This window comes from Rana temporaria, chromosome 7 (genome assembly GCF_905171775.1).
Source record: "Rana temporaria chromosome 7, aRanTem1.1, whole genome shotgun sequence".
NCBI classification, from domain to species: Eukaryota; Metazoa; Chordata; class Amphibia; order Anura; family Ranidae; genus Rana; species Rana temporaria.
In genome coordinates this window covers 30,362,203-30,388,341 of record NC_053495.1, presented here as the reverse complement: position 1 = coordinate 30,388,341, position 26,139 = coordinate 30,362,203, and the positions used below count along the sequence as shown (strand labels likewise).

Below are 26,139 nucleotides of genomic sequence, written 5' to 3'. Positions count from 1 at the left end.
TCGGCACTGCGTCGCTTTAACTGACAATTGCGCGGTCGTGCGATGTGGCTGCCTAACAAAATTGACTTCCTTTTTTTCCCACAAATAGAGCTTTCTTTTGGTGGTATTTGATCACCTCTACAGTTTTTATGTTTTTGCGCTAATGACGGCTACAGCATGGACCTGAATTTCCAGGAGGCCGTCAATAGACATCCTCCCCTTTGCACGCGCCCCGCGTGCCCCACTGAGACTCGGGTGATCACAGATCCGAGTCACAGATCCAGCCAATGACAGCTGATCACGTGATGTAAACAAAGCTCGGTTATCGCAAGGGACATCGGTCCCCAGTGGAAGAGGCACATCCGCCTCATCTGTGCCCACCAGTACCGCCTGGCAGTGCCACCTGCCAGTGCCCACAGTGACCACAAGTGCAAAACAGTGCCACCTATCAATGCCTATGAGTGCCACCTATCAATGCCCATCAGTGGTGCCAATCAGTACCTCATCAGTGCCACCTAGCAGTGCTGCCTATCAGTCTCATCTACCAGTGTTGATCAGCGCCCATCACTGCCACCCATCAGTGCCCATCACTGCCACCTATCAGTGCCCATCACTGCCAACTATTAGTGCCCATCACTGCCAACTATCATTGCCACCTATTAGTGCCAATTATCAGTTCCAACTATCAATGCCTTTCAGTGCCACCCATCAGTGCTACCTCTCAGTGTCACCTCTCAGTGCCCACCAGTGCCTCCTTATCTGTGTCCATCAGTGCAGCCAATCAGTGCAGCCTTGCAAAATTTTATAACAAAATATAAAACGTTTTTTTTTTTTTTATTTGGTCTTTTTACCTGGATAGTATCAGCATTTCTAGCATTTCAAGCTAGAGGGCTCTTCTGCCTTTGTTATTTTAAAGGGACACTAAAGGTTCCCTTTTTCTTTTTTTTTTAAATAACAAACATGTCATACTAACCTCCACTGTGCAGCTCGTTTTGCACAGAGTGGCCCCAATCGTCCTCTTCTGGTGTCCCACGGCGGCTGTCTCGGCTCCTCCCCGCATTAGATAACCCGCTCTGGGAAACTCTCTCCCAAGGGGGGTTACCTTGCAGGCGCGCTCCGGAGTCATACACTTGGTGTCCATAGACGCTGAGTGTATGACTCGGCCCCGCCCCCCGCATCATTGGATTTGATTGACAGCAGCTGAAGCCAATGGCTGCGCTGCTATCAATCTATCCGATCAACGCCAGGACTCCGTGGAGAAGAGGACGCCAGGGAATAGCCGAGCAGGTGAACGGGCTCAGGTAAGTAAAATGGGGGGACCGGTGATTGCCAAGTGTTTTTTCACCTGAAAAAACACGAACCTTTACAACCCCTTTAACTTAGGCTAGTAAAACATTTTTTATTACAAATGATGTGAGCAGACTGCAGTTCCTCTTTAACCACTTGCTTACTGGGCACATAAACCCCCTTCGTTCCCAGGCGAAATTTCAGCTTCCGGCACTGCGTCGCTTTAACTGACATTTGCGACGTGGTTCCCAAACAAAATTGACGTCCTTTTTTCCCCACAAATAGAGCTTTATTTTGGTGGTATTTGATCACCTCTGCGGTTTTTATTTTTTGCGCTATAAACAAAAAAAGAGCGACAATTTAAAAAAAATATATATTTTTTACTTGTTGCTATAATAAATATCCCAATTTTTTTAAAAAAAATATTTTTTTTCTCAGTTAAGGCCGATACGTATTTTTCGACGTATTTTTGTAAAAAAAAAAAAATCGCAATAAGCGACTGGTTTGCGCAAAAGTTATAGCGCCAACAAAATGGGGAACAGAATTATGATTTTTTTTTATTATTTTTTTTTTTACTAGTAATGGCGGCGATCTGCGATTTTTATTGGGACTGCGATATTGCCGCGGACGTATCGGACACTTTTAACACAAATTTGGGACCATTCACATTTATACAGCGATCAGTGCTATAAAAATGCACTAATTACTGTATAAATGTGACTGGCAGTGAAGGGGTTAACACTAGGGGGTGAGGAAGGGGGTTAAATGTGTATCCTGGGTGTGTTCTAACTGTGTGGGGGGAGGGGGGTGACTGGGGGAGGTGACCGATGCTGTGTCTCTATGTACAAGAGACACAGATCGGTCTCCTCTCTCCCTGACAGGACGTGGAGCTCTGTGTTAACCCCTTCCATACAGGGCACGTATACACCTTCCCGCCCAAGCCAATTTTCAGCTTTCAGCACTGTCGCACTTTGAATGACAATTGCGCGGTCATGCTACACTGTACCCAAACAAAATTGGCGTCCTTTTTTCCCCACAAATAGAGCTTTCTTTTGGTGGTATTTGATCACCTCTGCGATTTTTTTTTTTTTTGCGCAACAACTTAAAAAAGACTGAATATTTAGAAAAAAAATTACGTTTTCATTTTTTTCTGTTAATTTTTTTGTAAATAAGTACGTTTTCTCTTTCAATTACGGGCACTGATATGGCGGCACTGATGAGATGGCACTGATGGACATCGATGAGGTAGCACTGACGGGCACAGATAAGGTGGCACTGATTGGCGGCGCTGGTATGCGGCACTGATGGGCACACATAGGCGGCACTGATGGGCACACATAGGCGGCACTGATGGGCACATAGGCGGCACTGATGGGCACATAGGCGGCACTGATGGGCACTCATGGGCGGCACTGATGGGCACACATAGGCGGCACAGATGGGCACTCATGGGTGGCACTTATGGGTGGCACTGATGGATACTTATGGTTGGCACAGATGGGCACTGATAGGTGGGCACTGGGCATGGATGGGCACTGTGGGGTGGCACTGATGGACACTGTGGGTGGCACTGATGAACACTGTGGGGTGGCACTGATGGACACTGTGGGGCGGCACTTATTTTTCCTATGTTGCCAGTCAGTGCCCATTTGTGGGCACTGATTGGCATCTTTTTTTTATTTTTATTTTAATGGGTTTTTTTTTTTTACTTTTTTTTTTTTGAGACTTTTTTTTTTTTTTTTGCCCTTCCCTGGTGGTCCAGGGTGGGCTTCCCTGGTGGTCCATGTGGTGATCCGAGGGGGGGCTGCACTGATAAACAATCAGCGCGAACCCCCCCTGTCAGGAGAGCCGCCGATCGGCTCTCCTCTACTCGCGTCTGTCAGACGCGAGTGAGGAAGAGCCGTCGACGGCTCTTCCTGTTTACATCGTGATCAGCCGTGGTTGGACACGGCTGATCACGTGGTAAAGAGTCTCCGTGAGAGACTCTTTACCGAGATCGGTGTTGCGGGGTGTCAGACTGACACCCCGCAACAACGATCGCCGCGATGCGCGCCCCCGGGGGCGCGCAGCGGCTTAGAATCCTGAGGACGTCATATGACGTCCAGTCAGGATTCTACAACCACTTTGCCGACGTCAATTTGTCATTGGCGGGCGGCAAGTGGTTAACACACAGAGCTCCACGTCCCTGCTCAGTTACCGACGATCGCGTGTACCCGGCGGACATCGCGGCCGCCAGGTACACGCATTGGCTTCCCAGCGATGCGCCGGGACAGTGTTTACCCGCTGCGCGCCCCCCAGAGGCGCACGTGGGTAATGCACTTGAAATGACGTCCAAAGACGTCCAGTTGGCACCTGAGAGACGCGCTGTTGACGTCTTTTGTCAATAGCGCGGGTCTCAAGTGGTTAAGATAATTGCTTGATCCAGCCAAACATGTTGTCCCGTGTCTCTTGGTACCTTTATGTATGACGTTTCCTGAGGAACAGGACATAGTAATAGGGCAGGCACAACATTTTTTTTAATGTTAGATGCAAAGCTAAACAGTTACCCTCCCGGTGTAAGGGAACTTTGTTTAAATGTTAATGGATTATATTTATTGATTTAATCAAATTCATGTTTAAAAAATATCTTATTCATGTCCTTCTTGAAAGCTTTTTTAATAAAACAACAATGCGTTTGCCGAAGGACTTGACCAGATCCATAAATAAACCTGAGATCATTGACAGACCAAAGGCACTTAGCCGGGCGAGGGAATGATTATTTGCATTACCACCAACGGCAATGTAGGCTCAACTGTCTTATCCCACTAAATCTCACTCTAGGATTGTTCATTAGTTGGTGGAACTCAATGTACAAAGCGCAGGATCTATAACAGCTGATCAGAATTCATATTTCACTTTTCTGTTTGCTATTGATTGTGACTCTTACTCAGTAAAGAATTTAAATGACAAAGAGCCTTTAGCCATTTAAAGCTCCAGGCAAAAAGGAAATTTAAAGAGAAAATTGGGCATCAACTACTTTACACCTCAACTGTTCACAAGCAACTCTGCAAAGTATGGATTAAAGCATTGGTGGCCAACATCTCGCACCTCACGGGACTATTAAAGTTACAGTTTTGAACCAACTAACATGAACTTTACATGCCTTATTCACTAAGCTGACCAGATTTTTAAAATGAAATCCGGGGACATATTTTTTCTTTACTAGTAATGGCAACAATCAGCGACTCTCTGCCCGTCACCTCCGCCCGCCTCACAGCCAGTCAAGTCTTACTCTTCGGGCCCCGGATACTACTGGATGGGGAGCGGAGGAAGATCACTCCGCCAGGGAAGGCAAGGAGATAGGCAGGTGGCTGGCCAGGATTTGAGTCAAGGCAGAAGAACATGCGAGTGGAGCTGAATGGGCATGCACCCGAAACTGAAGAAATATTCCCTCCGCTCCGACCAGCACATGATCACCAGAAAGGGGCACAGATAATGGAAAAAATACAACCGCCCTATGCTAGTAGGCACGGCGGAGCGCGGGGGGGTGTAATTCTAATTTTTTTATTTTAATTCTGCACTGACTTTCTTTGAAATTTGCTCCTGCCCCCTATTAAATCCAATCTGGGGACAAAACCAGGGACAGACTTGGTCCGGGGACAGTGTCCTCAATCAGGGGACTGTCCCCTGAAACTGGGGATGTCTGGTCACCCTATTATACACACAATGCTCCTGCTTTCTGCCCAACCACCCCCCCCCCCCTGCACGCTGCAACACACTGCTGCCTATGACGGGGCACTATTCCTCCCACTAGTACCAATGATGGGGCACTATTCCTCCCACTGATACCAATGACGGGGCACTATTCCTCCCACTAGTACCAATGATGGGGCACTATTCCTCCCACTGATAATAGGCACCATTCCTCCTACTGACACCAACAGTCAGGCATAATTCCTGCCACTGACACCAACACCAACAATGGGGGAATTTTCTTCTCACTGAGAAGAAAATTTAATTCACATATATGAGTCTGGTGGTCTAATATATCATAATATAATATAATATATCATTTTCACAGGAAGAGTCGCACTGGGCTTTGGGGGTTCATTGCTCTTTGCTCTGCCTTATTAAGCAAGCCAAAATAAGGCCGATCTTCACTCATTTTATTGCACACTGAGCATATTTGAAGACAGATGTTTAGGTTTTTTTTTCCTCCAGCCATAGTACTTGAAGGAAAAGAAACGGCTGGGCGCATTTAGGCAAAACAGCATTATTTAAGATTTGCCCTCTTGCAGAATAAAAGATCACTGAACCATAAATGTTTCTCTTGTCAGTCGAATTAGATAAATATTTGCAATGACTATGATGAAGAGATAATAAAGCCTAAAAAATGACAATACTAGCTGTTTCAGGGACTGTGTTAGAATCATAGGTGCGCCCCAAAGCTCAAACACATATGTGTAGGTGTGTCTACATATATATGACCCCGGCACGCTGGTTTCCCTGCCGTCATAAGTGAAAGAAGTGCGTAAACACTTCTCTTATGACAGAGCCAGTAAAAGGGAGATCTTCCTCATTTTCCTGCTGACACACAGAGCAATAATGCTAATGGGTAGACATGTGCATTAGTTTTCGTCCGATTTTCGGGTATTTTCGTTATCATTTTAACAAAGGAAAACGAATGCGCAGAATCCGAAATCCGAAAGATCCGACATAAAAAAATGCTTAATTTTTGTTTTCGTTGCGACAACAGTTCGATATAGATAGGAGATTCGACATGACGCTGACAATAGCGATCTGTGTCTATCGAATCTGCGGTCGAATGTGCCTAACCTTAACTCTATTAGTCCAAGATTATTCTACATACAGAGGAAAGATTCGACATTATAGAGACAGTGTTGGAGTAGACCATTCGGCATGAACGACAAAGATTCGACGAAGCAGCGAAAAACATACAAACGTCGAATCTGTCATTGAAGGCTTATGGTGTCTGTCGAAAGTTCTAAGAAGATTCAACAAGCAGCTAAACTGTACGACTCCGCAATCGTACATTTCCGGGCAAATGCTCGGCCCATAGGCTATAGGGAGGACAGGCTAAACTGGTAGCATTAGTGGTTAACCATGCAGAAACAAACACAGGTTCAGAGCAGGAGGGCTTTGTACAGCAAGTCCATAGCATAAAAACAAACAAAACATCTGCTCATATGAGAAGCCATGAATAAGGGTCCTTTCAGACGTCCTTTCAGTTTTTCAGTCCGCTCCGTCGGCTCAGCGGGGATTCCCGCTGAGCTCTCGGCGGATAGGGCGGTCCCCGCACACAGTGCAGGGACCGCCCTGTCTCTGTTCCGCTGTCCCCTATGGGGAACCGGATGCAGACGGACCGTGTGTCCGTCTGCATCAGTTCCGTTCCGCCGGACGGAAGAAAAATAGGGTTTTCTTCCGTCCGAAAACCGGATCCCGACGGACGCGGACGCTAGCGGATGCTCCATCTGCTAACGGACGCGTTCCCATAGGGATTCATTACAAGTCCGTTAACGGACTTGTAATGAACGGACAGGCGGAACGGACATGTGAAAGGGGCCTTAAACCTAGATTAGTTCCTAACAGGATGCCCTCTATTGAGTTTCCCAAAACAAATAGACAACACGTGTCTTTTTAGTCTTCTGTCAGCAGTCAGTCTTTTCAGCCAGCAGCAAGCTCTCAAAGCAGAAAGAGTGAAAGAAAAAGAGCCCCCAGGCATCAGTCAGCTCACATATAAACATGCCAGTGGAAGGTTGGGCCTAGTTAATGAGGACTGGCTAACAGTTAAGATGTAGGTCTATGAATGGAGATTTTATCACATCCAAAGCTCTACAAAGTCTCTAGGTTCTGGGACCTTGACCAGAATAAGAAAACAAAATCACATATACAATGTATATTATATAAAGAAAATACTTGACGTGATTGTAGCCGTATTAGTGCAATTGTGATAGAGAAAATTGAGTACTGTCTGTGATACTTTTTTTATTTGCACTAACATACAATTTTTCAGGACAAGCTTTCAGGGTGTTACCCCTTCTTCAAGGTCCAAGCAGTACTGCTTGGACCTTGATAGCCTTGAGTAGCTGAACAGTGATAAAACTTTAAGACAAAACAGTGCAGGCCTCTAAAGGAAATGCAGTTCATGGTATCTTCTACAACTAGAGCAGGGGTGTCCAACCTGCGGGCCAATACGGCTATAAATGTGTCCCAACACAAAATTGTACTTACAGACGTTGATTATTTTTAAATTATTTGTAAAAATGTGTTAACACTTAGCAAGCACATGCAACCAAAATAATATTTGACAGTGTCTCTTCACTGAACTTTTATAAGTTTTATATTTTCATAGGAAAATATCCAGCTTTTCATAATTTTTCGGGTGAAACCCCGCTTTAAAGCGGAGGTTCACCCAAAAATCCACTTTTTGACATTAGCTGTAGCATACTGCTAACATCTGCAGTATGCTGTTTTTTTTTTTTTTTTTTACTTGTACTTATCGTTATATGAGCCCTTGTTTTCCGACTCCGAGCGGGGAATCCTGTGGGGAAAGGGCGTTTCTAAGCGAAGAGGAGTTGATTGACGACTGCTAAGGTGCGTCTTGGCCTCTGTTTAATCTTCAACTGCCATGATGCTGCACATGTGATCAGTTATGACACCAGCCATTGGATGGTTTGACAGTTTGGTTGAGAGCACAACCAATGTGACAGTTAGCATACCCGGCATGCCAGGAATGTAACTGCTTTTTCAAACTGTTAAATTGATGGGTTTACTTCCGCTTTAAGGATGCTGGAAAGTTCATTTTGAGGGTGAACCTCCGCTTTAAGTGGTTAATGCTGATTCTTTTTACACAGACCAGTTGGAGCTCAACATGTGTATAAAGCAGAGAGGGATATCATTGTGCAAAAACTTCTTTATTAAAACACATCAACACATAAAAAGCTACTCACATTGTTAAGTGTAACCCTGTCACCCAGGGATCATCTGCCTGTAATTATAACTGTCCCTGGCTTCCTCTCTTAAGGCGAAAGCCGATGCTATCTGTGTATGGACTCATACAGCCAAAAGAACCACTTGCCCCTACTCGTGCGGGTTTCGTCTCTCAATTAGACGTCATCAGGATGTTGAACTAGAGCAGGAGTCTCAAACTGGTGGGCATCCAGCTGTTTTGAAACTACAACCCATGAGGCATTGCAAGGTTGACAGTTACAAGCATGACTCCCACAGGCAGAGGCATGATGGGACTTGGAGATTCGTAACAGCTGGAGGGCCGCCAGTTTGAGACCCCTTCACTAGAGCCTCGGCTGTTGGGACTCTCCCTTCTGATTGGCTGAGACACAGCAGCGGGCGTCATTGGATCCCACTGCTGTCGAACAAAGTCAGTGAGCAAATAAGGAGAGAGAGGGGGGGGGGCGAGCCACGGCTCTGTGTCTGAATGGACACACAGAGCAGTGGCTGGGCTCAGGTGCCCCCATAGCAAGCTGCTTGCTTTGGGGCACTCTGCATGAGGGAGGTTCCAGGAGGGAGGGATCCGAGAAGAGGAGGATCTGGGCTACTCTGTGCAAAACCACTGCACAGAGCAGATACGTATGACAAGTTTGTTATTTTTAAACAAACAAAAAAATAAGACTTTAATATCACTTTAATTGAACAAGCTGAAGTTAGAAGCTGATTGGCTACCATGCACAGCTGCACCAGTTTTTTCACCCTCCAGTATAAGGTAAATCAACTCCATGGTATCCCTGTTGAATCTGCTCTCCTGCTGACACCTTTCACACTTCGCTAGGCATAGGTGTGCGCAATCTAATGCCTTAGGGTGTGCACCCCAATGCTCAAACACACACTACTGATCACTCACGATGTTCATTCAGAAAGGGAAGGGGATGGTCAATTACATATTTACCAGCCCCTTCCTCCACTCATCCTAAAACATCCTTGCAGCAACAGCTGGCGGGAGAGGAGGGAAGCTGGTAGGAGGGAGCCAGGGAATAAGGGGGAATCTGTGCTGTAAAGGGTGATTAGGGTGTGCCTGGGCACACCTGGCACACCCTGTGCGCACGCCTATGCCGTTAGGGTTTAGTCAACAAAGGTGAATTTTGGTGTGCACCTAATTTTATCTTGTTGCTCACTCAATATACGTTCTTAGCCAGATTCAGGTAGACGTGCCTATCTTTAGGCGGGCGTAGCGCATCTCATATACGCTACCCCGCCGTAAGTTAGAGAGGCAAGTACAGTATTCACAAAGAACTTGCGTCCTAAGTTACGGCAGCGTAGTGTAAATGGGCCGGTGTAAGCGCGCGTAATTCAAAGTAGGCTGTAGTGGGCGTGTTGTATGCTAATGAATTGTGACCTCACGTAAATGAGGCGCCAAACGAACGGCGCATGCGTCATCCGTGGACGTATCCCAGTGCGCATGCTCAAACTTACGTCGCAAATACTCAATCCTTTCGATGTGAACGTAACTTACGCCCAGCCCTATTCACGGACGACTTACGCAAACGACGTAAAACGTGTAATATTCTACGCTGATCCGACGTCCATACTTAACATTGTCTGCGCCATCTTTTTGGTGGTTTATCTTTACACCTGAAAACGCCTTACGCAAACGGCGTATCTTACATGCGACGAGCGTGCGTACATTCGTGAATAGGCGTATCTTGATCATTTGCATATTCTCAGCGTAAATCGACGTACACGCCCCTAGCGGCCAGCGTAAATATGCAACTAAGATACGACGGCGTAGGAGACTTACGCCGGTCGTATCTTAGCAACAGAGAAGCGTATCTCTATTTGAGCATACGCTTTAAGATACAACGGCGCAGATTCGGACTTACGACGGCGTATCTACTGATACGCCGTCGTAAGTCTTTGTGAATCTGCCTAATTGAGTATACATATCCATGTTTCCCTCCAGAAACATTACCTTTAACTAATTAAAGGCAGCTTGTGGGGTCATTTTATACAGTACTACACATTACTGATCTCTCCAAGACATTGCAAAAGGAATTTGCCCCCTACAAACAAAAGGTATGACATGTAGCATCACCAATTTTGTCTGTTAGTACCCAGATTAATGCTACAATGCAACAATGAATTTAGTGTAGGCATCACAATTCTGAAATATTATTTTCAGTGCATGAGCATACATAAAAGACGTTGGATCTCTCCTTGGTACAATCAGAGATTTACACAGAGGATTGCCAGAATCACTAATTTTCAACTACAGTTTGTGCAGTGATAGCAGTATCAACATAAGGAGGTGCTAAAAATCAGACTGTCCATTCAGTTTGTCTTAATATGTAATCCCTTTAATCCCATGCAGCAAGGATCCACAGAGCACCTCACAAGGCTAATGGGAAAGTGCCACCTGAAGTGTACTGATTAACCCCACAGCTTCATTTTTGAATGGATGGTGCCTTTAACATCAGTCTCTAAGTTTAGGATCTCCATGAATAAAATAGCTTTAAACAAATCCTAGCAGAACAGGTCTAGAATTTGTTAATATATTATTCCAATCAATATCATTTATAAATAATTCATGAGATCAGAACTAAAAGGCTATGGGCCACAAAGATCTGCCCCGGCGCAGCGTATCTGAGATACGCTACGCCGCCGTAACTTACTTTTTTTGTTTTGAATCCTGGAAGAATTCACGCTGTAAGTTACGGCGGCGTAGTGTATCTCTCGCGGCGTAACAGCGCCTAATTCAAATCGGCGAGTAGGTTGGCGTGTTTCATTTAAATGAAGAGCGTCCCCGCGCCGAACGAACTGCGCATGCGCCGTCCCTAAATTTCCCGCCGTGCATTGCGCTAAATGACGTCGCAAGGACGTCATTGTTTTGACGTGGACGTAAATTACATCCATCCCGATTCACAGACGACTTACGCAAACGGAAAAAAAAAATATCAAATTAAACGCGGGAACGACGGCCATACTTAACATAGCAGGTTTAACTATACGCCACAAAACAGCAGCTTTAACTATACGCCGGAAAAAGCCGACTAGAGACGACGTAAAAGAATGCGACGGCCGCTCGTACGTTCGTGGATCGTCGGAAATAGCTAATTTGCATACTCGACGTGGATTACGACGGGAACGCCACCCAGCGGACGCCGAAGAATTGAATCTTAGATCCTAAGGCGTACGCCTTTCGGATCTAACTCAGATGCCGTTGTATCTTGTTTTGAGGATTCAAAACAAAGATACGACGCAGGAAATTTATACGTACGCCGGCGTATCAGTAGATACGCCGGCGTACTCGCTTTGTGGATCTGCCCCTATGACAATAAGACAGAATTATGATTTCAGTGACTTATTTATTCCATATAATAAATGTCCAAGAATCTTATACAAAGCACAAGGGTTTACTCTCATTTTGTCACAAAGGATTAAAGAATTAGATTATTTTTAGACAAAAGCTTCAAAGCAATCTCTGAAGGAATCCCCACAGTCCAAGGAAATTCAACTCGACATGTTCTAGTTATAAACTATAAGGCAGAAATGAAGAAATTGAACACTAATTAAATATAGCAGACGTATGAAAAATATACAACTACTATTGAATCTTCTTTTGTAATCCTGATTTTAATAACTATCCAATTGGGCTACCGATCCATAATTACATTTTCAGGTTTACCTAAGACAAGGAGCAAAAAAAAGTTGTATTCCTTTGCCACCAATCAGCAATTGTCTTTCATTGCTCTGGTTGTTCTGAGCCATTGAAAGATCAATGTGCTTGGTTGATTTGTATCATTGTACTTTATACTAATTGTATAACACCGAAAATACAAAGTAATTTGGGTAAATAAATATTTATTTTTTATTTATTTTATTTTATTTCTATTTTGATAAATAACGATTTATTTTTTATTTTATTTCTATTTTGGTAAATAAATATTTCTTTTTTATTTATTTTATATTTATTTCTATTTAGGTAAATAAATATTTCTTTTTTATTTTTTTTATTTTATTTCTATTTTGGTGAATAAGGGCCAGATTCACAAAAGAGATACGACGGCGTATCTCCTGATACGCCGTCGTATCTCTGTTTTAGGGCCGTTCTAACTATGCGACTGATTCATAGAATCAGTTATGCATAGCTAGCCCTAATGCCGCGTACACACCATCACTTTATGTGATGAAAAAAAATGACGTTTTTAAAAACGTCACTTTAATTGACTGTGTGTGGGGGAAAACGTCGTTTTATGTCTTGTAAAAAACGACCAAAAAAAATTGAAGCATGCTTCAATTTTATGTGTCGTTTTTCAAAAGTGCACTTTTTACTTCACAGAAATTGACCGTGTGTAGCAAAAAACGTCGTTTTCTAAGACGTTTTTTCATCCACGCATGCCCAGAAGCTACTTATGAAGCAAGCTTCAATGGTAAAACGTGGTGGAACGTAACCTCACTTTGCAAGAAGATTGTGAGAAAACGATGGTGTGTAGGCAACTTCGTCTTTGAAAATTGAAGTTTCAAAAACGTCATTTTTTACTTCACAGAAAGTGTCGTTTTTTTTCATCACATAAAGTGATGGTGTGTACGCGGCATAAGATTGAATTACACCGTCGGATCCTAGGATGCAATACTTTGGTCGCCGCTGGGGGGAGTTTGCGTCGTAAACCAGCGTCAGGTATGCAAATTAGCAGTTACGGCGATCCACAAAGGTTTTTCCCGTCGTTACGTCGGCGCAAGTCTTAGTTTCCCGTCGCAAAGTTAGGGGTACTTTAACATGGTGTAAAATTACTCCACCATGTTAAAGTATGCCCGTCTTTCCCGCGTCGCTTTTGAATTTTTTTGTTTTCCCGGCGTAAGTACGTTACGCACATTGCGATTCTCAACACATCGGCGCGTCGTAATTTCGCGCAAAGCACGTCGGGAAATTTGCGAACGGAGCATGCGCAGTATGTCCGGCGCGGGAGCGCGCCTAATTTAAATGGTACCTGCCCCATTTGAATTGGGCCGCCTTGCGCCGGACGTGTTTACAATACACTAGTTTACAGGTAAGTGCTTTGTGGATCAGGCACTTAGACTGAAAACATGTGGCGGTGTAACGTAAACGGGTTACGTTACGCTGCGCCGCAGGTACGAGAATCTGGCCCTAAATATTTATTTTTTATTTATTTCATTTTGGTAAATAAATATTTATTTTTTATTTATTTTATTTTTATTTTGGTAAATAAATATTGATTTTTTATTTATTTTATTTTATTTCTATTTTGGTAAATAAATATTAATTTTTTATTTATTTTATTTTGGTAAATAAATATTTATTGTTTATTTATTTTATTTTTATTTTGGTAAATAAATATTTATTTTTTATTTATTTTATTTTTATTTTGGTAAATACATATTTATTTTTTATTTATTTTAATTTTGGTAAATAAATATTGGGTAAATAAATATAATAAATGTTGGGTAAATATTACATGCAAGTTACTAATGTAAAAATTCAAGCAGAGTGCAAAAACCCACAGCAGCCAATCAATAGTCAAGTGTCTTGATGTTCTAATTGGTGAAAGAAGGATTCCAATTGGTTGCAATTTGGCACTTGTTGCTTTTTCCTTTTTTTTGTCTAATAAAAAAATCATCGACTTGAGTTATTTGGATGATTTTTGATACAGAAATCTGCAAACCATTCTTCAGCAATAGACACCTTTAATATCATAGCACATATTTGTATTTTTTCATAATATACAATATAATATTTTATATATTATGATACATAATATATCACTTTTCAAAATATGTTTACAATGTACGTAAGAACTATAATTTACCTTGGTTTGAGAGCGTTTTGCAAGACAAGCAAAATGTTTTAATAAATTTTGCCTTGATATACAAGCAATGTCTTGATATAAGAGTAGCGTCATGTCACAACTGAGTATAAAAGAGAAGAGAGAAGCCTCTAAGTGTAGCAATATGGTTACATTTAATGAAGGTACAACATTTAGCAACTTATTGCTACACTTCTCTTTTATACTCTGTCAAAAAAAATGCTTTGCTATACAAGTGCTTTGGATTACAAGCATGTTTCTGGAACGAATTATGCTCAGAAAAACAACGTTTTACTGTATATAAAAAATTCTAATATATATAGAAATTGTTAAAAAAATAAAAACTGTGGCTTTGATATACAAGTGCTTTGGATTACAAGCATGTTTCTGGAACGAATTATGCTCGGAAAAACAACGTTTTACTGTATATAAAAAATTATAATATATATATAAAAATTGCTAAAAAAAATAAAAACTGTGCAATGCAAAAGAAGCATAATTCTAATATAAAGCATAATAGTTTATAAAAGCAAAGACAGTTATATCACTTACCGGAGCAAATATCACCATACACATTTACAAAGAAATTGATATTCCGACTCTTTCCTCTGGAAATTAGGCAAAGGTTGTTGCATGCTAAAACGAGCAATGTTTCCAAAAAGCTCTCTTGCAGAAAGATGCGCTTGCCTGTCCTTTGCATAAAGTACAGTAAATCAAGGGAAGCAGAGTGTAATTGATGCCGAGAAAGTGAGACGTTAGACCAACCAAGAAAAAAAAATCCCCGCTCTCCTCTTGGCAAGAATTGTCATAACATTGGAGATTACTGTGCAAAGCCCTCTGTAAGGCTGGGAGATCTGGGAGATACTTAAAGTTGCTGCAGAAAACCTCTTGTGCCTTTGCAAGCTTAGCTGTACTCCAGGTTCATAGCACAAGCCAAGAACTGAATTCTCTCTGTATAGATTCACAAATACATCCGAAGAGGAGGAGACATTTACTGGGTGGCTTCAGCATCATCCTGGAAAGAAAGAACTTTTCTTCCAATGAGCTAGATTGGTTTTTCTAGTTACAGTTTATGAAATGATTAAAATAAAATCGACTTTAAATGATGGTAATGTTGTTGTAATATGCTGAATTACGTCTCTCACATAGTCATCGTGAAATATGGGCGCTATCTGCTGCACTGCTCTTCACCGCTAGCAGGCATTTTTCTGTACACAATCGTGTATTTCAACCTCTGCCGGGTTAGCCCCCCCATATAAAATTTTTTGACTTATGCAGTTTGTTAGATCAGGTTAGATCAATCATTGTTTGCGTTAGATCACACACAGAAGAAGCAATATTAACAGTTATTTGCTGGGGGGGCTAACCCGTCACCAGCCCCCCCTTATCAAATTTTCTGGCCAAAAATCATTCAGGCTAATAGATATTCGTTAGATCCGGTAAGATCAACTGGTTTTAACGTTAGATCTCACATAATTAGAGACTTATTAAGTGATTAATTAGGGGGTATTAGGGAGTCTCTAATTATGTGAGATCTAACATTAAAACCACTTTTTCTTACCGGATCTAACGAATATCTATTAGCCTGAATGATTTTTGGCCCAACAAATTGATAAGGGGGGGCCAGCCCCCCTTATCAATATTTTGGGCCAAAAATCATTCAGGCTAATAGATATTCGTTAGATCCGGTAAGATAAAGTGGTTTTAACGTTAGATCTCACATAATTAGAGACTTATTAAGTGATTAATGAGGGGGGGCTAGCCCCCCCTTATCAATTTTTTTGGCCAAAAATCATTCAGGCTAATAGATATTCGTTAGATCCGGTAAGATCAACTGGTTTTAATGTTAGATCTCACAAAATTAGACACTTAGGCCCCATACACACCATAGAATCTATCCGCAGATAAATCCCATCAAATGGGTTTCTGCGGATAGATCCTATGGTGTGTACACGCCAACGGATATTTATCCGCAGATAAATCTCCCCTGGAATGGATTTCCAGCAGATAAATATTTGTCGACATGCACAGAATATCTATCTGCTGGAATCCATTCCAACGGATGGATCCGCTCGTCTGTACAGACTTACCGGATCCATCCGTCCAAAGGGATTCCCCGCACGCGCCGTAATGAATAGACGCATGCGTGGAATTCCTTATATGACAGCGTCGCGCCCGTCGCCGCGTCATAATAGCGGCGACGGCGCGACACGTCATCGGCAGAGGATTTCAGCGCGGATTTCAATGCGATGGTGTGTACACGCCATCGCATTGAAATCCTCTGAAATCTTAGAGAGGATTTATCCGCGGATACGGTCCGCTGAACCGTATCTGCGGATAAATTCTATCGTGTGTATGGGGCCTTATTAAGTGATTAATCATTTCATTTTCATTAATCACTTAAAAAGTTTAATTTTCCTTAATCACTTAAAAAGTCCCTAATTATGTGAGATCTAACATTAAAACCAGTTGATCTTACCGGATCTAACGAATATCTATTAGCCTAAATGATTTTTGGCCAAAATTTTTTTTAAAGGGGGGCAGCCCCCCTCATTAATCACTTAATAAGTCTCTAATTATGTGAGATCTAACGTTAAAACCAGTTGATCTTACCGGATCTAACGAATATCGATTAGCCTGAATGATTTTTGGCCCAAAAAATTGATAAGGGGGGGCTGATGATGGGTTAGCCCCCCCCAGCAAATAACTGTTAATATTGCTTCTTCTGTGTGTGATCTAACGCAAACAATGATTGATCTAACCTGATCTAACAAAGATCTAACAAACTGCATAAAAAAAAGTCACATTTTTTTATATGGGGGGGCTAACCCGGCAGAGGTGTATTTCAATGCCCCTACAAAGTGTGGGGGGGTTTAACTACTTCTCAGGCCTCGTACACACGACCAAGTTTCTCGGCAAAAACCAGAAAGAAACTTGCTGTTTTTTTTTTTTTTTGCAGAGGAAACCGGTCGTGTGTACACTTTTCGACGAGGAAACTGTCGAGGATCTCGTCGAGCCAAAAAGAGAGCATGTCTTCTTTTTCCTCGACGGCAATGGAGAAATTTGGCTCGCCGAGATCCTCGACAGCCTAACAAGGAACTCGACGAGCAAAACGATGTGTTTCGCCCGTCGAGTTTCTCGGTCGTGTGTACGAGGCTTTAGGTGGCAAGCACTTGTGCTGCCAATGTGAAAATGACTTGCTAAGCTATTGCTAGACTTGCCAGGCTTCACAAGCTTGTTGCACAATTGCAGCAAGTCCGCATTTAGGGTTGCCACCTGTCCGGTATTCCCCCGGACAGTTCGAATTTGGAATCATGCATCCGGGTTTCAGACTGCCTGAAACCCGGCACATTATTCAAACTGGACTATGGCTTCCCAGCAGGGTTGCTGGCTGCAGTTGGCTAAGCTGAGAGAGTGTCTGTTACACCATACCTCGCAACTTTTTGAGATGGGAATGAGGGACACCCAGGGTCGCCATCAAGAATTTTGGGGCTCCTTACACAGCTGCTGTAAGTTGAGAAGCGGAGGGGGTGCCACCGCGAATTGAGAAGCGGGGGGCGCCGTGAATTCAGAAGCGGGGGGGGGGCTTTGGGTGCTGACTGAAAAAAATGGGGGATGCCATTTGGGGCCCCTTACAAGTCAGGGGGGGGGACTTTGGTTGCTGACGAACATAAAAAATTTAAATAAAAATATAAAGAAAATGGGGCCCCTTACAGGTGTACTGCCTGTACCCCCCTGATGGCGGCCCTGGGGACACCTATTAGCAAAAGTATGCAGGGATAGGACACACCTCTTGCCACACCCCCTTAAAGGAGAATTGTACAAAAAACAAAATTGGTTAAACCCACAAGTGTTTTTTTTACCACTACTATTCCTGTATATTGGCTTTTGGAATTTACAAATGAAGCCATTTAGAAATCGGGTGAAAGGTTTAGCGCTGGGAAACACTTTTTGATTGTCCCCCCCCTCATCCTTTTACCCCTCTATCCCTTTCCGACACCTTCGGTGTTGCCCATTCCTTACCCTTTTTTAGATAAAATTCCTTCGGTTTGCATAATCTTTTGGTACCGCTCCTGGGAAACGAGCGTTAAAATCGCGGTAAAACACTGCTATTTTACCGCGACTTTAACGCTCCGCTATAGGTGTATCCAGTGTGAAAGGGGTCTAATGAAGAAACATCAGTGGCTGTCCTAGCTTCATTCAGCAAGAGCCCACAGCGTAGCACTCGCCGCATGTTACTGGAGGGCACATTGAACACATTTTATAAGTGGCCAGAAACTTGTAAATAACTCATGAAAGAATAAAGTTACGTTAAAACCAAGCACACCATTGTTTTTCTTGTGAAATTCCTAATAAGTTTAATGTGTCACATGACCCTCTTCCTATTGGAAAAACAAAAGTTGGATTCAAAATGGCCGAATTCAAAAAGGCCGTCATGGTCACCACTCATCTTGAAAAGTTTCCCCCCTCACATATACTAATGTGCCACAAACAGGAAGTTAATATCACCAACCATTCCCATTTTATTAAGGTGTATCCATATAAATGGCCCACCCTGTATTTTGTACGCTCTGCTTACCTTAACCACTTGCCGCCCACCAATGACAAATTGACGGCGGCAAAGTGGTTGTAGAATCCTGACTGGACGTCATATGATGTCCTCAGGATTCTCAGCCGCTGCGCGCCCCCGGGGGCGCGCATCGCAGCGATCGTTGTTGCGGGGTGTCAGTCTGACACCCCGCAACACCGATCTCGGTAAAGAGTCTCTCACGGAGACTCTTTACCACGTGATCAGCCGTGTCCAACCACGGCTGATCACGATGTAAACAGGAAGAGCCGTCGATGGCTCTTCCTCACTCGCGTCTGACAGACGCGAGTAGAGGAGAGCCGATCGGCGGCTCTCCTGACAGGGGGGGTTCGCGCTGATTGTTTATCAGCGCAGCCCCCCCTCGGATCGCCACATGGACCACCAGGGATGCCCACCAGGGAAGGGCAAAACAAAAAAAAAATGGAAAAAAAAAGTCAAAAAAAAAAAAAAAAAAGTCTGAAAAAAAAAAAAATGGGAAAAAAAAGATGCAAAAAAAAAAGATGCCAATCAGTGCCCACAAATGGGCACTGACTGGCAACAAGTAAATCAGTGCCGCCCCACAGTGTCCATCAGTGACGCCCCACAGTGTCCATCAGTGCCACCCTACAGTGCCCATCAGTGCCACCCCACAGTGCCCATCTGTGCCACCCCACAGTGCCCATCTGTGCCGCCCATGAGTGCCCATCTGTGCCGCCCATGAGTGCCACCTATGAGTGCCCAGTGCCGCCCATGAGTGCCCATCAGTGCCGCCCATGAGTGCCCATCAGTGCCGCCCATGAGTGCCCATCAGTGCCGCCTATGTGTGTCCATGAGTGCCGCCTATGTGTGCCCATCAGTGCCGCATACCAGCGCCGCCAATCAGTGCCACCTCATCTGTGCCCGTCAGTACTACCTTGTCGATGTCCATCAGTGCCATCTCATCTGTGCCCATCAGTGCCACCATATCAGTGCCCGTAATTGAAAGAGAAAACGTACTTATTTACAAAAAAATTACAGAAAAAACTAAAAACGTAATTTTTTTCAAAATTTTCGGTCTTTTTTTAGTTGTTGCGCAAAAAAAAACTCGCAGAGGTGATCAAATACCACCAAAAGAAAGCTCTATTTGTGGGTAAAAAAGGACGCCAATTTTGTTTGGGTACAGTGTAGCATGACCGCGCAATTGCCATTCAAATTGCGACAGTGCTGAAAGCTGAAAATTGGCTTGGGCGGGAAGGTACGTAAGTGCCCTGTATGGAAGTGGTTAAATAAAGATAAAAAAAAAAAAACTTTTTGATAGATAAAACGTGCATTTTATATACATATACAGTATATATATATAGATCATACCAAAATGAGGGACACGTGGGGAGGAAAGAAGGACAGGGGGACATTGCTCCAAATCAGGGACAGTTGGAAGCTATGGTTACACTCTCTTTCATGGTGCCCAAAGCCAGCACTAACAATCCCTCCCCCCACACACACACAGATGGGAGAGGAGATAGGGCTCGATCTGCACCTCTTCCTCCTATCCCTTCCCCTCTGTGTCTTCCCACACTCCAATCCCCAGGGATGTGTCTCAGGAAATTAAAGTGGGGGCCAGAAATTTGAAGTCCAGCAGCTTCAGATACATCTGGATGAGAGGTGCTGACTGCCAAGGGGTGAGTGAGCTCACCATCCATCCCTGTCTGTGACTGAAGTCTCTCCCCTTCTCTCTCCTGCCTCTGAGTGAGTACACTAAGGTAAATCAGGGTTCTCAGAGCACCCCTTACATCAGAGTTCCCCTTTACACCAGAAGCCACAGTGTTCCCCCTTACATCAGAGTCCTCTCCATACATCAGAGTTCTCAGTGTTCCCCCTCCTTAAATCGGGGTTCACATAGCATCCCTTATGTTAGAGTCCCCAGAGTTCTCCCTACATTAGAGTCTGCAGAGTCCCCCCTTACAGTAAAAGGGAACTCTGCGGATTCAGATGTAAAAGGGGGACTCTGTGGACTCTGATGTAAAGGAGGAATCGTGTTATTAACTTTATATGATTAGAAATGTTATGTATTAGCAAAATATATGTATAAAACAAAATTGCTGTGTGGCGCTAACGTGTCCAGGTTTGACTTATAGAAAAGGTGGCAACCCGATTCGCATTGCATGACTCCAGATCAACTTTTTTTGCAAACATTCTGCAAGTTCTCAGTTATGTTGTGCAATAGTCATCCCACCACAGGGGTCACTGTGACTGAATTGTCATGCTGTAGACTTGCAGCACTCTTGCTGTAGACTCACCACTACAATTTTGCTCTTGCTAGAGACTTGGCAAGGAAAATTGCTACAAATTGGAAAAGTATCTACTAGAACTTGTGCTTCAAGTGCTCTGCGAGTGTACAACTTGCCAGTGAAAATGTGCAGCAAGGTAACAGACTTACAATTCAACACAGTTATCCTTCCTATCTGGGTTGCCTTTCAGATTTACCCCCTTCATGACCAGGCCATTTTTTTCAATACAGCATTGCGTTATTTCAACTGACAATTGCGTGGTCATGCAACACTGTACCTAAATATAATGGGCCAGATCCAGAGAGAGAGTACTCCGACGTATCTACTGATACGCCGGCGTACTTTCAAATTTCCCGCGTCGTATCTTTCGTTTGAATCCTCAAACCAAGATATGACGGCATCTGGGTTCGATCCGACAGGCGTAAAGCTTCCTACGCCTTCGGATCGTAGGTGCAATACTTCGGAGTCCGCTGGATGGAGTTTGCGTCGTTTTCCGTGTCGGGTATGCAAATTAGCTTTTTCCGACGATCCACGAACGTACGCGTGGCCGTCCCATTCTCTTACGTCGTCTCTAGTCGGCTTTTTCCGGCGTATAGTTAAAGCTGGTATTTCGCGGCGTATAGATAGACTTGTCATGTTAAGTATGGCTGTCGTTCCCGCGTCGAAATTTCAAAAAAAAAATTGCGCAAGTCGTCCGTGAATAGGGATGGACGTAATTCACATCTAAGTTAAAAAAAAAATGACGTCATTTCGCGCAATGCACGGTGGGAAATTTCGAAACGGAGCATGCGCAGTTCATTCGGCACGGGGACGCGCTTCATTTAAATGAATCACGCCCCCTACCCGCCGATTTGAATTCTGCCGCCAGAAATACACTATGCCGCCGTAACTTACGGCGTGAATTTGTTGTGGATTTGAAAGAACGCCAAGTAAGTTACGGCGGCGTAGCGTATCTCTGATACGCTGCGCCGGTGCCGATCTATGTGGATCTGGCCCAATGTATGTTCTTTTTTAACACAAATGAAGCTTTCTTTTGGTGGCACTTGATCTCCTCTGCTGTTTTTATTTTTTTGTGCTAATAAACAAAAAAAGACCAACAATTTAGACAAAAAAACACAATGGCCGGGATTCACATACATCGACGCATAGTTATGCCAGTGTAGCGTATCTTTTTTAGGCTACGCCTGCGTAGCGCAGAGCGGCAAGCACTGGATTCACAAAGCACTCGCTGTTAAAGATACGCTGGGTTTCCTCGGCGTATGCCAGAGTAGGAGGTAGTGGGCGTGAGCCATGCTATTGAGGCGTGACCCCATGCAAATGATGGGCCAAGCGTCATAGAAGTACTTAAAACGAACGGTGCATGCGCCATCCCGTGGACGTATCCCAGTGCGCATGCTCAGAATCATGTCGAAACTGCTCCCTAAGATACGACGGATCACTGCCTGCGACGTGAACGTAACCTACGCCCAGCCCTATTCACGTACTACTACGTAAACAACGTCAAATACGACGGCTGTTCCCTGGTCCATACCTTTGCATGAGTTGCGCCTCATAGATGGGGAATAACTATACGCCGGACGTAAGTCTCACGCAAGCCGCGTATATTATGCGCCGGGCGCAACTACGTTCGTGAATCGACGTATCTCCCTCATTTGCATATTTGCAATGAGGCGGCCAGCGTAAATATGCGCCCACGATACGCCAGCGTAGGAAAGTTACGTCAGTCGGATGAAGCCTATTTTCAGGCGTATCTAGTTCTGTGGGCACGGCGCACAGATACGACGGCGCATAGTTACACTTACGTGGCGTATCTCGAGATACGTCGGCGTAAGTGCTTTGTGAATCCGGGCCAATATTTTTTACTTTCTGCTATAAAAAGATAAAAATATCCCAAAAAGCGTATATTGATTGGTTTGTGTAAAAGTTAGAGCTCCTCCTGCAGAATCCATATATCGGAGCTGAAAAGCGTCCGTGAGTCATGTGACTGGCCTGAAAATAGCTCCAAATAGGTATTTACAAGCTTCTTTTTAGAAAACCCATATACAGCGTGCTATGCCTGAGTATCATAGAGGGGCTGGCATAGACTTATACTTGTGCCTTAATAAACACTTTAACTAGTTGCCGACCAGCCGTCGTTGTTTTACGGCGGCAGGTCGGCTCCCCTGCGCGAGAGCCCGTACTATAACGTTGGCTCTTGCGCAGGCCACCAATGTATGAACAGAAGATCAGTCATTTCCCCATGTCAGTCCACCCCCCCTACAGTTAGAACACACCCAGGGAACATACTTAACCCCTTCCCCGCCCCCTAGTGTTAACCCCTTCACTGTCAGTGGCATTTTTATAGCAAAAATATTAATAAAAATGCCATAAAAATACCCCCTATTTTGTAAACGCTATAACTTTTGCGCAAACCAATCAATAAACGATTATTACGTATCGGCCTAAACTGAGGAACAAAAATGTTTTTTTATATATTTTTGGGGGATATTTATTATAGCAAAAAGTTAAAAATATTATTTTTTTTCAAAATTGTCGCTCTATTTTTGTTTATAGCGCAAAAACTAAAAACCGCAGAGGTGATCAAATACCACCAAAAGAAAGCTCTATTTGTGGGGGAAAAAGGACGCCAATTTTGTTTGGAAGCCACGTCGCGCAATTGTCAGTTAAAGCGACTCGCAAAAACTGGCCAGGTCCTTTAGGTCCGGGTCTTAAGTGGTTAAAGGAAGTTAAAAACCAACAGATTTACTAGCTAGACCACAGGTGAAAATAAAGGGGGGAAAAAGTCTTAAAAGAAAACAAATGCAGCTACCACATCTAAGAACTGTTAAGTTGCAATATACAGTATAACATTTTCTGGGTTTAAATAAACTTTAACGACAAGATTTTGATAGAATGATCAGAATAAATGTAAACTGTGGGTGAAATAAATTCACTCTCCAGCACACAGTAAACGTCATGCAGTGATTTCCTATTATTGTGTGATGCCAGATTTCTCTTACACGTCGCTAATATGTGTAATTTAGGATCTGCATGATTGAGTTTACTGGATATTTCCCAAGCTAGACCCTTATGTACATCTGGGATCTGAGACTTCAGAGGTGCCAATCAAAGCCTTTGAACACATTCATAATTTGCATGCTGAACTGACAAGTCTTGTAAGCTTTGAAAAGAATGTTCTGTGCAGTTAAGGGGGGCATTGATATCAACATGCTGTACCTTTTATTCATTTGCTTGAAATAGATGTAAACCTTCAGTAAACAATGTTTAGTTTGTTAAAACACTGCCAGGACAGTTCAATGAAAAAGTTGCAAAGTTTCTGGTGGTATGGCCTTATTACAAAGTCCCACGCCAAATTTCGACAGTTCCGTTGCTGCTTCTGTCACGTTCAACAAATTTAGGTTGTTCTCAAAGTGGAGGTTCACCCAAAAATACATTTTTAACATTACATTCAGCCGAGTTGTCCTAATGACAATCGGCTGTTTTTTTTTTTCATACATACAGTATTTTCACCGCCGCTTCCGGGTATGTCTTCTGCGGGACTGGGCGTTCCTAATTGATTGACAGGCTTCCGACCGTCGCATACAGCGCGTCACGAGTTGCCGAAAGAAGCCGAACATCGGTGCGGCTCTATACAGCGCCTGCGCACCGACGTTCGGCTTCTTTCGACGCGCAGTATGCGACGGTCGGAAGCCTGTCAATCAGATAGGAACGCTGAGTCATACCCGGAAGCGGCGGTGAAAATACGGTATGTACGGGAAAAAAAACTAAAAAAACAGCCGATTGTAAATTAGGACAACTCGGCTGAATGTAATGTTAAAAATAAATTTTTTGGGTGAACCTCCGCTTTAAGTGTGATGGTTTAACATTTGTGGGCCAGATTCAGATACCTGCGCTCTGGCGTAACATAACTGATTTAAGTTACACCGCCACAAATTTTCAGCATAAGTGCTTGATTCACAAAGCACTTGCGTGTAAACTTGCGGCGGCGTAGCGTAAAGCCGTCCGGCGCAAGCCCGCCTAATTCAAATGGGGTGTGTACCATTTAAATTAGGCGCGCTCCCGCGCCGAACGTTCTGCGCATGCTCCGTTAGGAAATTTCCCGCCGTGCTTTGCGTGAAATTACGGCGCCCCGACGTATTTTTTGAACGGCGACGTGCGTTACGTCGTTTCGTATTCCCGGACGTCTTACGCAAAAAAAAAATATTAAAATTTGACGCGGGAACGACGGCCATACTTTAACATGGATGGTGTAATTTTACACCACCTAAAGAGGAATCGTAACTTTCTGACGGGAAAAGCCGACTAGCGACGACGTAAGCGAATGCAATGAACGCGCGTACCTTCGTAGATCGCCGTAAACATCTAATTTGCATACCCGACGCAGGAAAACGACGCAAACTCCACCCAGCGGGTGCCGGAGAATTACACCTACGATCCGAAGGCGTACGAAGCCGTCGTAACTTGTTTTGAGGATTCAAAACAACGCTACGACGCGGCAAATTTGAAAATACGCAGGCGTATAAGTAGATACGCCGGCGTATTTCAACTGTGAATCTGACCCTGTGTCTTTATAGTTGCAACAAATTAAAAAAAAGAAATGCTGCCATATTATTAATAAGGTAAGATGTGCTAAATACAGCCTTGTACACACGCTTGTTTTTCACGGCAAGGAAATTGCTGGCAGAGCTTTTTGCAGAGAAAACCATTCGTGTGTATGGTTTCTCGTCGAGAAAACTGTTGTGAATCTTGACGAGAAAAAAAAGAACCTGCTATATATTTTCTCATCGGGAGTCTCAATTTTCTCGTCGTGTTTCTCGTTGGGCTGGTTTACAACGAGAAAACATTCGTGTGTATGCTTTCCCGAGTCTTAAAAAACAGTGCATTGTCAGAATAAAGTATGAGACGGGAGCGCACTTTCGGTAAAAGTAGCGGGCCAAATTCTCAAAAGAGATACGCAGACTTAACTCCATTTTTCTAATTTTACACGGCGCGTATATTTGCGCGCGATCGTCAAAATGACTTAAGCAAAGATTTCCGTATTTTCAGCCGTACTTAAAGTAGTTACACCTGCGCATTCCCGGGCGCAAATTACGCTAGGCTCGCCGCTGTTTTTGATAGGCAAAGATGCAAATGAGGGAGTTAGGGCGATTCTCAGAATTAAGTGTGTGTGCCGTATTTTCCGCCCTGTGCGCACCTGTTAGTTTTTCTGACTAAATTTCCACATTATAAAACCAGCCCTAATTTTACACATGCTGTGGAAGGGTTT

At 43.6% G+C, this 26,139-nt stretch overlaps 1 protein-coding gene across 2 annotated transcripts in view; it reads right to left on the bottom strand.

The window, feature by feature from the left end:
* The window catches only part of SYNPR (synaptoporin), a 186,056-nt gene that overhangs the window by 70,334 nt on the left and 89,583 nt on the right, over positions 1-26,139 (bottom strand). The window contains exon 1 of one of the 2 annotated variants that reach the window (XM_040359168.1): positions 14,592-15,140. The exons of the other annotated variant lie outside the window; for it this stretch is intronic. Within the exon in view, the coding sequence (XP_040215102.1) occupies positions 14,592-14,615 (24 nt within the window). The 5' untranslated portion in view covers positions 14,616-15,140. Of the gene's footprint in view, positions 1-14,591; positions 15,141-26,139 lie in introns of those variants that run through there. 2 annotated transcript variants of the gene reach the window in all.